Source organism: Oryzias latipes, chromosome 5 (assembly GCF_002234675.1).
Source record: "Oryzias latipes chromosome 5, ASM223467v1".
Lineage (NCBI taxonomy): Eukaryota > Metazoa > Chordata > Actinopteri > Beloniformes > Adrianichthyidae > Oryzias > Oryzias latipes.
The window spans coordinates 4,198,276-4,211,208 of NC_019863.2; the positions used below are offsets into that span (position 1 = coordinate 4,198,276).

General features: G+C 44.0%; 1 protein-coding gene across 1 annotated transcript in view; it reads right to left on the reverse strand.

Moving 5' to 3' along the window:
• Nucleotides 1-365: 365 nt before the first annotated feature.
• The window catches only part of LOC101166104 (zinc finger protein 385A), a 44,073-nt gene continuing 31,505 nt past the window's right edge, over nucleotides 366-12,933 (reverse strand). Inside the window, exons 4-8 of the mRNA XM_023954741.1 lie at nucleotides 4,654-4,831; nucleotides 4,060-4,371; nucleotides 3,483-3,670; nucleotides 1,926-2,012; nucleotides 366-1,820 (exon numbers count right to left, since the gene is read on the reverse strand). Coding sequence (XP_023810509.1) covers nucleotides 1,602-1,820; nucleotides 1,926-2,012; nucleotides 3,483-3,670; nucleotides 4,060-4,371; nucleotides 4,654-4,831 — 984 coding nt within the window. The 3' untranslated portion in view covers nucleotides 366-1,601. The remainder of the gene's footprint in view (nucleotides 1,821-1,925; nucleotides 2,013-3,482; nucleotides 3,671-4,059; nucleotides 4,372-4,653; nucleotides 4,832-12,933) is intronic.

The following is a 12,933-nucleotide window of genomic DNA, read 5'->3' on the forward strand; positions in this document are numbered from 1 at the left end:
TCTTGTGGGTCCGTTTCGCCAATAATATATAGCGCTGGCCGCATGGATTAAAAAAATTATGAGCAAACAGGCACTTAATAATAATCATAACAATAACAAAAGCACATTTAGAAGATTGTCTACTGCACAATTTCACAACACCGCTGGGAAACAGCAGTTTTTAAGTAGAAAACGAAAAAGCATTTTGAAGTATTGATTTTTCACTTTATTGTTGAGCCATTTGATGCAGTTACATTGCGAAAATGAAAAAGCATTCTCTCTTAATCCATTTTAATTGTCAAATTAAACATTTCTAAATGAATTTTGCTACACATTTACTAGAAGACTTTTTGAAAATGAAATGTCAAATACCATTTTCATTATCATTTTATTTAAGTGACAGAATGAACGGTGTTGAGGAAAAAAAAGAAGAAGCGGTTTGGAGGATTAATTTTTCATTTTATTTTCTAATCAATGAATGGAGCTTCACTGGGAAAATCAAAAACAGCAATTCTGGTATTGACTTTTATTTTGAATTATGAGACATAAATACTTCCATAGAACTGGTATCTGAAAGTGTTTTTTTGGGGGGGCTGGGTATCCCATCGCTGGAAGGGTGATCTGCATCGCGCTGTGATGCGGAGGAGAAACTTGTTTGTTCATGTGGGTGTGCTCTGAAGCACAGAAGTTTACATTTAAATGTAAGTAAATGTAAGTTTTTGCAGGACTTTTACATATAAAACAGATGTTATTTTTGTGCTGGCAGCTATGTGCTAACATAGCTCAACCACAACTCATCAAGTGGTAGTGACGTCCGAATTTGAAGACGCTATTTTTCCATTTCTCTCCGCTTGGAAGGATAAATGCAGGGATAGGGAGAAACCATTGAGGCGGGGAAGCAATTCAGATTCAGTTCCTTTCAGTGCCGTTCAGTTGTTCTGACCGTGCCTAGATTCCCTTAGGTGAGCCAGATTTCTTTCCATTTTTTAAAGTTTAGCAGTAGTTCTATGGGTGTTTTGGACACCCTTTAAAAGCAAACTGTTCATCAAGATAATAAGAAAATATGTCCATTAGGAAGCTAAGTACAAAGAAGTGAGGGATGGCTTGAGATGGTTCTCTAATTCATCTGCCAAACATCACAGAGTTAAGCTTGGATCCAGTCGGGGTGAAGACAACAAGCATCCACCAACACAGACACACACGAGATAAACCGCCATTCACGCCCACCGCCAGGTTATGCTGTGATGTCGCTTCCAGCGTTTTGTATTTGTCGAGCAGGATTTAAGAAATCCACATCAAACACAGAAGAGAGGTAGGGGTTTGAGTCTGACGCAGTGGACTGTGAAGCAGATGGAGAGTTTCCGACTGGGAACTACTCAGAGGGAATCGCCTAAGAACGTGTTTGTCAAGATCCTCTTTAAGCTATTAACACAGACATGCCGATCACTCACTGATAACTAAACTGGAGGAAGGAAACTTACACCTCTACACAATAAACAGCAATATTTATGTCTCATCGTAATATAACCACAGTTCCAACCAGACCAGCCAGTTTTGGCTCCTAATGGCAAGCTGTTGCCTCACAGTGTGCTTCTTCCTGATACTTCTGCGTTCCTTCACTGTTAGTACGGGGTGAAAAGGATTGGACCATGTGTCGTGCGGATGGGACCTGGGGCTGGCCTCAGCAGGCTGATGGGTGTTCCCTGTAGGAGCGGGTGATGGGGATGTGAGGTTGGACCAGGATGACGAAGCGCCAGTTGATTTGAAGATGCTGCTGCCATCGCTGCAGCAAGGGCCAAGGGATTTGGTAAAAGTCCAGCTCCAAGAGCTTTAGGAAGTTCCTTTGTGGGAACCAAGAAAGACCAATAATTAAAACCAACCAAGTAAAACCCCAGGAATAAATTAGAATCGAATAACCAATCGAATGTGACAGAAAATCTTAATACCATTAGATCTGTGCGCTTCTTGTGCCGACTGAGAAGAGGATTAGGTTTTCCTGCAACTCCATCCCGATGCCTTCTGCTTGATATATGCTGCGACAAAAAAGGTCAATGAACTGTCAAAGACAGAGAAAGTGGCAACTGAACCCCAGAATGTAAAAACCCAAATTTGGAAGAGAACTGCTTTATTCAGATGGAAGTGACAATGAATAGAAGTTATTCTGTAGGCAGGAAGAAATGGGTCAGAATCCTCCACGCTGAAGGAACAGCATTGAGTGGATTCCTAGGCTGGCCAAAGCATACAGGGTAAACTGAAAGTGAGGAAGTCCTCCAGGTGGGGGTCAGGTGGGATCAGCCTGGCAGGGTTAAAACAGGCTGGAGAGCTGACAAGAGGCTGACAGCTGTGTAGCAGAGTCAGGGTCAGGCAATGCTACGTTCACACTGAATGTGAGTCGGCCACCTCTTTTTCGACGCTCAGCAAATTCGCTGCTGGCCGCCTGTCCAATAATGTGTTCATGAGCTTGATGCCCCAGACATGTGTGGGAGGAGCTACCGTCAAACGTTTTCAGCCTGAGCTACATGAGCGGTGTCTGTGTATATCTTCTTACAATACATGGACGGCACAGATGTTTAGAGAAAGGTTTATTTATTGTAAAGAGCCCTACAAAAGCATTGGTAAACACGTCTCTGTGTCTGGGTAATGTAATCATTTAGGGACTCTCTGAAGCTTGACTCCTGCTGTATTAGCTAGGTCTGAATGACAGCCGCTTTCTGCTGCTTCTGCAGTCTTTCTATGACCCAGTTTGAAGACTCGCTGTCCCGCATTAACCCAAGAGGAGAAAAATAAAAGCAAGAATAAGATCAGTGGATTTTTTTATTCTTGTCTCAATGAAAATAAGAAAACTATTGCAAAATTCTGGAGACCTGAGCAGGTTGCCTCCCTAAACCACAGCTGCTCTCTGCCCGCCAGCCAGCCAGCCTCCTTGGGGAAGAGTAGCGAGTGCAATCGCTCCAGCCCTTCGCCCAACAATAGTTGGAGCGGTGCTCGGGCAACCCGTGGCCCCCGAAAGGTATGAAAGATTTAAGAAAATGGATGGATGGATGGATGGAAGTTCAGAATAAGAATGATCGGATCAATCTTTCATATTGGATTTGCACCCCCACCTGCTGAAGAAGTCACTGAACACGTCACATGCCCAAAGCTGACTCCCTGATTGTTTGACACAACGCTGCGCCTTCGCAGAAGTCCAGATTTTTTAAGTCTGGGCGTGCCAAACCAAGATACCCATACTGCACTGCTGTCCTACCGCCACGCCGGATGTGCAAATCGCACCGCAGGACCTCAGATCGCCTTGACTTGAAACTGTCAGGGTCAGGGTCAGGCAGGTGGGCATGCTTCAAACAGGCTGGATCACTGACAACAAGCTGGCAACTTTCTGATAGAGAGGTGGTGGTAGAAAGAGAGCTCAACAGGTGTTCAGGAGGAGGGAGTGAACACTTACCTAGACAAATAAGAGTGCATAAAAAAACTCATTGAGACTGTAGTTAATGTTGGTTTCTCACCTGCTTTAGCTGCAGTTCAGAGTTGACCCTAACGTTGCATATCTCACAGTGAAAGGTTTGTTCCTGAGTGTTTGGGTCAGAAGACAGATCTCCTCCCTGCTCAGGGCTGGGTTTAGGACCAAGACGTGGGTATGCTTTGATGGGTCCTAATCCACTTCGAGCCTCCAGGATAGTTTTGTGTTTGGTGCCTTGAGACAACAAAAACAGGCTTTGTGTTTGATTGTGACCATCTTCATAATACCTGTAAGGAGCTTCAAGAGACACATTTTAATCCCAGTGCAGAGTATTTTATGTAAAGATGACAACACTTGATACTAGTGTGCAGAAAGGCATTTTGTAGACCTATACCTCTTACAATCATTGGGAAAAGGTAGTTTCATACCTGAGTTTTTAGTTTCTTTAGATTCACAAATGTTAAGTATGATATCAAACATGGTAGCTGTTTTGTTTTAAAATCGGAAAATTACAAATGTAAAATGTTGTTATCTGCATCCAAAACAGCCACATTGTTCTAATTTTCTTCCAAATTCTAAAGTCTGTGTGTTCATCTGATGAAGGTGCTGCATGAAAGACTCACCTTTGTTATGTGCCTCCAGCTGTGAAAGGGAATTTACAGCTACTTTGCACAGGGAGCAGTAGAGGAGTTTCTTGGCTTTCTCCTCCTCTGGTTCTCCTGAATATGGGCTGGGTGCTGGGGAAGGGGTATCGAGCAGAACCACCGGTGCTGGATCTGCAGATGGGACACTGAGGGCTGCAGAGGGGGACAGTGGCGGGGGTAAAAGACTACCGACAGCAGGCAGAAGGGGGCACTCTACGTCTGCTGCGCTCTGCGCCGGGGTTGGAAGACTGCTGGAAGTCAGGGGTGACTCTTTCAGGACTGGAGTGTCAACTGCAAGAACCAACAATTTTCCAATCAGTGGTAAGCTTATGGGAGAAACCGAATCATACAAACACTCATCCATTTCTCACGACTGTTAAAATCCAAAAACAATACATTGCTATTTTTTGGCACATTGTTGAGTGGCTTTGTGTGGACTAAACATTGTTTCCTTTCTGAATTTAGCATAGTAATGATGCAAAAATAAATTTTGAAGGTTTTTGGAATGTTAAAAGGCAAAATAAGGTTGTTTGAAACACAAGGTGTTTGACATATATTGCTGCTGAAGCTTACCCTGCTTATCAGTACCATCAGGTTTGGGGCTGGACGATAAGAGGCCTGCTATGGAGGGGGAAGCAGGTGGGGGAGGTGGCTGCTTGTCTCCATCTTGTGAACGTGTTGTTTTGGATGTTTCTATACCTTTTATCCTGCGGGCATGGCGATTCCCCTTATAGTGAGCCTCTGCCTGGCTCTGGAAAAAATAGATTAGGTTTTGAAAAATACTTGTTTTGAACAGACAGTGTGTGGTTGTTTTTATGTTTTTAGCCTCTGATTTTTTAAATTCTTTTTTTTTATTTTGGCCACCATCTAGATTATTTTTATGTCATATTCCCATTTCATTTGTCCATCCATCCATCCATCCATCCATCCATCCATCCATCCACCCACCCACCCACCCATCCATCCATCCATCCATCCATCCATCCATCCATCCATCCATCCATCCATCCATCCATCCATCCATCCATCCATCCATCCATCCATCCATCCATCCATCCATCCATTCATCCTCCTCCGCGGGGGGCAGCAGTCTAAGTAGAGATGCCCAGACTTCACTCGTCCAGGACATTTCCTCCAGCTCCTCTGGGGGGGACCCCGAGGCGTTCCCAGGCTAGCCGAGAGACGTAGTCTCTCTAGCGAGAGAAAAAACTTGTCATGTTTTTGGACATGTTTAACGCAGAGCAGCAGGAGTTCATCAGAAATTTACCTCTGACTGCTGGGCCGTTAGCACGGAGCAACCCCACCCCCATTTCCCATTATCTCTTTGTTTACACTCTCTCCCGCAATCTTACCTCACACCCCCAACCTAACATTATCGATGCAACAAAAATGGTGATTAATGTCAGAGCTATCCAGCCGTAAAGTTTAGATCCAGATTCCAGCTCAGACGAGGAAAACAAAGACGCTCATGGGTCCATTTGTCTGCAGGGGGATGATCAGAATGGGGCGGAGCATGGGGACTTTGGCCCACTGACTGTAGCACCAACTCATGATTCACAATGAGTTAAATAACAAAATATAATTATAAAATGCATTTGAAGCTTATTTTTCTTTATACATGTCCTCCATCATCAGAAAAATGCTACAAGAACGTGTTAAACATTTTCATTGGATTGAGTCTTTAAGATTCTTCATAAATTCCAATGAATCTAAATGACTATTTAGGAAATATCTTTAAAATGTTTAATAGCTGCACTTTAACCTGTAAAGGGTCAATTTGTGCTTTAAATGTTGAGGTGTTTAAAACTTCAGTGAGGAAAAGATGAAAATAGTCCAGAATTTAAAGTGCAATGTTTATTTCCATAAAGATTGTGGAGAGCAGTCACTGCAGGCAGGGAGCAGTGAAAACATAAAAAAAGAAAAGCTGCAAGTTGAGACACAGAACATGCAGGATAAAAATCAGAACCACTATAAAGCTAAAACACATTTTTACATTCAGAATATTAAATAGAAATGACTAAATACAATGTTGAAGCCACAATATTGCTGATGAATCTGTCGAGTACTGAGCATGAGTGGGTTTACCTGTTTTTTCTAGTGTTAAAGTGGTTAAAAATCATGTCTTTATTCTCTTTATTATGCATCAAATGACAGTGGCTGTGTTTCTCTCTTAGCTTTCTGCTTTTTTCATTATCCTTTCTGTTTTGTGTCCACCTGTGGGTGTGTGTTTGTGTGTCTCTGGGTTTGGTATTCCTTGGCAATCAGCCTTTGCACCTGATGCCCACGCTCGCTCATCAACCTCTGCAGGATAACTATTCTGGCTTCTTATCCATCCATAAAAGTTGAACCGATTAGCGGTTGGAGGTTATTACTTGCCCCTCGGGCTGCTCTTAAAAAGTAAATTCACAGTTTAAGTGGGTCTCTGAGCCAAACCTTGAGTTCGACAAATGACTGTTCTCTGTTAAGGTCCAGAAACACAATGACCGCCGCCTGCCAACCCGCTCCAGTCCAGCCCAGTGCTTCAAATCCACAGGCCACCAAACCTGCACATGTTTCCACATCTACCCCGGATCTCCATGTTTGGACTTCATCTTAGTCTTCCTCACTGGATTTACTATGAAGTCACCTACAGTAAACTGAGTTTTTGTCTGTTGTCACCACTGTGCTCTTGGGATCCTAAAAGGATTTTCAGGTTAAGTTGATGGTTTGGTGCCATGATGCGTCTGACAGGGAAGATTATCTTCCTCCCTTCACTGCTGGTGTGTGATCAGATAACTTTCCTGCCGTGTTACATGTGACTATTTGATGGACGGATAAAAACATGTTATATTCTTATAGATAAAACCTATATTGAAATAAATTTTAACCTAAAAAAAAGTGCAAAGTCAAGGCCTTGATAGAGCGGATTAAAAATCAGGATTAGGATTTCAGAAATCCTAAGTGAATTATTTCACTTGTTTTTTTGTAAACACGAAAATAATTAAAATAATAAACTATGACAATTCCTGGTTTCTTTGCCACTACTCAATGCACTATATAGTGCGCTCGCCATTTTTCGGGTTCTCCGAATCAACAATTCTGAATTCCAATGCTCTGGAAATTTTCCAGAAGTCTCTACAAAAAATCTGTGTGCATTGATGCTCACTAGATTGGTGAACATGGACCACAATGCATTGTGTTTGAATCATTTTTTATTCGAAAAAATGAATAGAAATATATTTTTTAGAGAGACCGTGAAGACCCTGAGCAATGACACCGCCCGTCTCTCCGAGGAGAACCGATCCATAAAGGAAACCCTCCTGGATCTTCAGTCGAGGAGCATGAGGGACAATCTAGTGGTCGCGGGGGTTCCAGAGGAGGCAGGAGAAGACCCCGAGGCCACCGTCAGATCCTTTTTACAGGTCCACCTGAAGCTCCCCAAGGAGGAGGTGCAGAAGATCTCTTTCCACAGGGTTCACCGCCTCGGAGGAAGAAGGTCCGACCACCAGCGCCCGCGTCCTATTGTGGCTAAATTCGAACATTTCAAACAGAAGGAGTTGGTGAAGGGCCGCGGACGGGAACTGAGAGGCACGCATTACAGCGTGAATGACCAGTTCCCGGCAGAAATCCTCCGTAGAAGGAAGATCCTGTTCCCGCTGAGGAGGAAGCATCTTGCTGCTGGTTCGAGAGCGATTGTGGCCGTTGACAAACTTTACGTGGACGGCCGGCTGTTCCGGGACCCGGAGATCACCCCCTGGCTGTGCTGAAGGCTTTCAGATCCGCGCTGAGAACATCTGCGCTGCCCAGAAGAAACCCGCTAAACTTACTTCAATGAATGGAAAACCGGATCATCAATAATCCACACCTCGATTCTCAGGAAAACAGTCTTTTTTTTTCTTCGTCACCTCAGTCCCACTGATGTTTCTATTGTTGTTTTGTTGTTGTTTTCGTTTTCCCTTCTATCTCTTTTTTTCTTTCCTTTACTCTCCCCCCCCCCCTCTCCCCCCTCATTATATGTAAATCACCTGGAAGCAACTCATCCTCGGTAAGTATTTATTTATGCACGGAACGGGCGCGCGCACACACAAGCGCACACAGGGGCGTGCACATGCGATCCCGCACACACACGCCGACATACTGCAATCACCTCACACAGGCTCTCATAGGACGCACGCGACACGCAGCTCACATAGCCAGAAAACGTTCACGCGCACAGCGCTTCTCAATGCGGGCACGCGCACACGGACTGGTACACAAGCACTACTTAGCTTTACACCTTTTCAGTCAGAGCAGTTATGAACAGTCTTAACATCGTTAGCTGGAATGTGCGTGGACTTGGCTCTGAGCCAAAGAGACTGAAAGTGTTAAATCACCTGGATGGTCTAAAAGCAGATATAGCTTTACTGCAGGAGACCCATTTATCAAATTCTTTGGATCACCTTATGTGCTGCTTACAATTTCCAGTTATATCCTCTGCCAGTTACAACTCCAAACAACGAGGAGTTGCTGTTTTAATTAATAAAAATCTTAATTTTACTCATAAGGATACAGTTACTGACCCAGAAGGCAGATTTGTAATCATTAATATATCCATTCAGAATAAGGACTTTTGTATAGTGAGTATTTATGGTCCTAATGTTGACGACTCTTCCTTCTTTCACAGATTCTTCACCTCACTCTCAGTTCACTCTGACTCCACAATCATTATAGGAGGAGACTTCAACCTTGTTTTGGACCCTGAACTTGACAGACTCAGCACAGCAGCAAATCAGCGTACATGGCGATCTGCAAGTATTCTAAAGCAGTACATGAATGATCTGGGTCTCTGCGACGCGTGGCGCTCATGTCACCCAAGCACTAAAGGGTTCACCTTTTTTTCTCCAGTTCACTATTCACACTCCCGTTTAGACTATTTATTAATCAGTAACTCTCTTTTAAAAAATATTCAAAGCTCCAATATCCATCCAATTATTATCAGTGATCATGCACCAGTCTCTGTAAACATTTCTAGGGAAAAATCCACACCCTCTGGTACAACCTGGAGGTTTAATACGTCTCTGTTAAAGGACCAGGAATTTCTTGAATTCTTTAAAAAAGAGTGGGCAACCTCCTTAGACTTCAACAATACTCCAGACATCCCACCGTGCGTTCTTTGGGAAACAGCAAAGGCAGTCATGAGAGGGAAAATCATTTCTTATTCAACGCACAAAAAACGCAAAGAGAAAGCAGATTTATTAGAATTAGAAAATAAAATCAAAACCCTGGAGACTGCTTATGCTGCTTCTGCACAGGAACACATTCTGGGAGATCTGAAAAATTTAAAGCTGCAGTTAAATGACATCATTAATAAACAAACACAATTTCAAATACAAAGGCTACGACTTGAAAGATTTGAAAACTCTAATAAATCTGGCAAATTTCTGGCTAATCAGCTTAAAATTAACAGAGAAAAATCATCAATCACCTCTATTATGGACCAAACAGGAAATGTCACCCATGACCCGGTCAAAATTAATAACGCATTTGAAAACTTTTATAAAAACCTGTACACACCGCAGATCAATCCGTCAGAGCAAAGTATTGACTCATTTCTTAATAATGTAAACCTACCCAGGCTAAATGAGGATCAAATCACAAACTTAGATTCTCCGCTCTCGCCGTCTGAACTTCATGAAGCTCTGTTACTTATGCCCAATGGTAAAGCACCAGGGCCTGACGGCTTTCCTGCTGAGTTTTATAAAGAATTCTGGGAACAACTGGCACCAACATTTTATAAAACTGTCACATCTATTAATGAGAGCCAATCAATGCCACCTAACATGAACTCAGCCAACATAATTCTTCTTCTAAAACCAGACAAAGATCCCACTAGTCCTTCAAGCTATCGCCCTATTTCTCTAATCAATGCAGATGTAAAAATTATCTGCAAAGCACTAGCACAGAGAATAGAAAAAATCACTCCTCACATAATTCACTTCGACCAGACTGGATTCATCAAAGGCAGACACTCGGATGATAATGTCCGTAGACTAGTTAATATAATAGACTTTGCCACCATTAAAAACCAGGAAATGACGGTACTATCGCTGGATGCTGAAAAAGCCTTTGACAGAGTTAATTGGAAGTTCCTTATTGCTGCCCTCCATAAGTTTGGTTTTGGAGAAGCATTCATCAATTGGATCAAAATATTATATCACAACCCCAATGCATCAGTTAGAACTAATAAACAGACTTCAAACAGGTTTTTTCTTGGAAGAGGAACCAGACAGGGCTGCCCACTCTCTCCTTCTCTTTTTGCTATATTCATTGAGCCTTTAGCTGCAGCGATAAGACAGAATGAGAGCATTATAGGAATAAAAACCAAACACAGCCATCATAAAATTAGTCTTTATGCGGATGACATATTACTGTTTTTAAGGAATTTACATTCTGTAAATGAAACAGCAATGATCATAAATGAATTCTCCTCCATATCAGACTATTCCATTAATTGGAATAAGTCTGTTTTATTACCACTCAACAGGAATATGGAACAAAGACTCACAATTCCAGTTAAAACAGGAAATATCAAATATCTGGGTATCTACTTTTCCCCCAAACTATCAGAACTGGTGCAGCTAAACCACACCCCATTACTGAAAAGCATACAGGACGATCTAACACGCTGGACCAACCTGCCTTTGTCCCTTATGGGCAAGGTAGCCACGGTTAAAATGAAAATCTTACCCAAGGTTAATTATCTCTTCTCAATGATTCCCACACAACCGCCATTAAAATGGTTCAAAACATTAGACTCATCCATATCAAGCTTTCTATGGAACAACAAACCTGCAAGAATTAGTCTAAAAACTTTAAAATCTGCAAAAAACTGTGGAGGATTAGAATTACCTAACTTCCACAAATACTTTCTTGCAAATAGATTACAATACATCTTAAAATGGTTAAAAAATAATCCAGAAACCAACTCACGGTTAGACTTGGAACAGGCGTTATGTGGAAAGATCAACCTGTCACAGCTACCATTTATTAGCCAAACAGTTAAAAAACAGGATTGTTTCAAAAGCATTAATATAAATGCCACCTTAACAGCCTGGTGGGAATTTCTCAAAATATCAAAATCATCAATTCAACCGTGCAAAATGACACCCATCTGGAACAACCCGGACATCCTTATTAACAATAAAATGATTCACTTCCCAGCTTGGCAAGCAGGGGGCATAAAACAACTAGAGCATGTAATTATTGATAGAAGATTCATAACCCCCCAGGAACTTCAAGACAAACATGGAATAAATAACTTCTTGGAATATCAGCAACTTAAATCAAGTATTACTAAAAAGTATAAAATTAAAGACGACGATTTAAAGCTACCAGATGTAGTTACCACTCTGATTAATTTTTCAATGAATAGAACTCTCTCCAAAATATACAAACTTTTATGTAATTTAGATAACAATATTGCCCTTCCAACAAAAAAATGGGATGCAGATTTGAGCATCAGCACAGATGAAAGCTTCTGGTCAGAACTTTGTCTAAACACCTTTAAACTGACAAAAAGTCCAAATCTGCAGCTAATCCATCTCAAAACTCTTCACAGAATTTACTACACTGGACAGAGGATGTTCAAGATGGGTCTCAGTAACTCAGACATTTGCGAGCACTGTGATAATAATCTACCCGACAGCTACATGCACGCACTGTGGTTCTGCACTCCTGTCCAGGCTCTCTGGCAGCAGGTATGTGCCGATTTATCAGTCTGGCTTAAGGTTTCAATCACTGCCTCACCGTCACTTTGTGTGCTTGGTGACATGAGTGCCATCGATATAGAAGAAGGATTAGCATCTATCATTTTCATAACTCTTTGTATTGCCAAAAAAACTATTTTAATAAATTGGAAAAACAAGAAAAATATAAACATAAGTCAACACAGAAATCTGCTGTTTGATCATATCAGCTTGGAAAAAATGTCAGCCCAAAGCTCAAGTAACTTTGAAAGAATTCAGTCTCTCTGGTCTCCTGTGGTTGACTCCATGACTTAGGGGGTGGAGGGCTTGGTCGTCGCTGCTCCTTGCCCTTCTGCCGTGGTTTGGGGTGGGGGTCGGGGCTTCCGGTGCCTGGCGGGGGCGGTGGGGGGCTCCGTTGGTCGGGGGGTCGGGTCCGGTGCCTGGGTGGGGCGGGCTGGGGCGCTGCGTGGTCCTCTGGGCTTGGGTGTGGGGGTGCGTGGTGGGGGGTGGGGTGGTGGTCTGGCTTGGCTTGGGGGGGTGGTCCCTTTGCCTGTGCTGGGGGGGGTTGGCGGGGGCCCTGCTCGGGTGGGGGGGGCCCAGCGGCGCCGGATGGGCTGCCCATCTGCACCTGGGGCTGGGATCGGCCCTTCCCTGGCTCTGGGACGGGACGGGACAACCCTCTCGGGGCCCCCGGTCGCTCTGGGTGTCACCCGCTTCGGCTGCGGGGTCTGGGGTGGGGTGGGGTGGGGGGCTTGTCGGCCCTGTCCTGTGGGGGGGCGTTCTGGGGGGGAGGGGGGGGCCATTATTAGTACGGGTCGGGGGGGCTAGCGGGTCGGGGTCTCCGCTGAGGCAATCAGTGGTTGCCTCGGCCGGTTGGCCTCCTCGGTCCCGTCGAGGCCTGACCAGAGCTCTTCTAGGGCCGGCGTCTGGGGGTGGGGGCCTGGGCTTGCTCCGGGGGGGGGCGACGCTTTCTGGCTCCTCTCTCTCTGTGTGGGGTGGGTGGTGCCGGGCCTGGGGTGTCGGCGCCTCCGGGGGTGGGCCCCTGGGCTGGGTGGCCCTGGCCCCTTTGCTGGGGGTGGGCTGGGGGATGGCTGTTTGACCACCGGGGGACAGTCTACCAGCTGTCCCTAACTTACCCCCTTCCTTATAT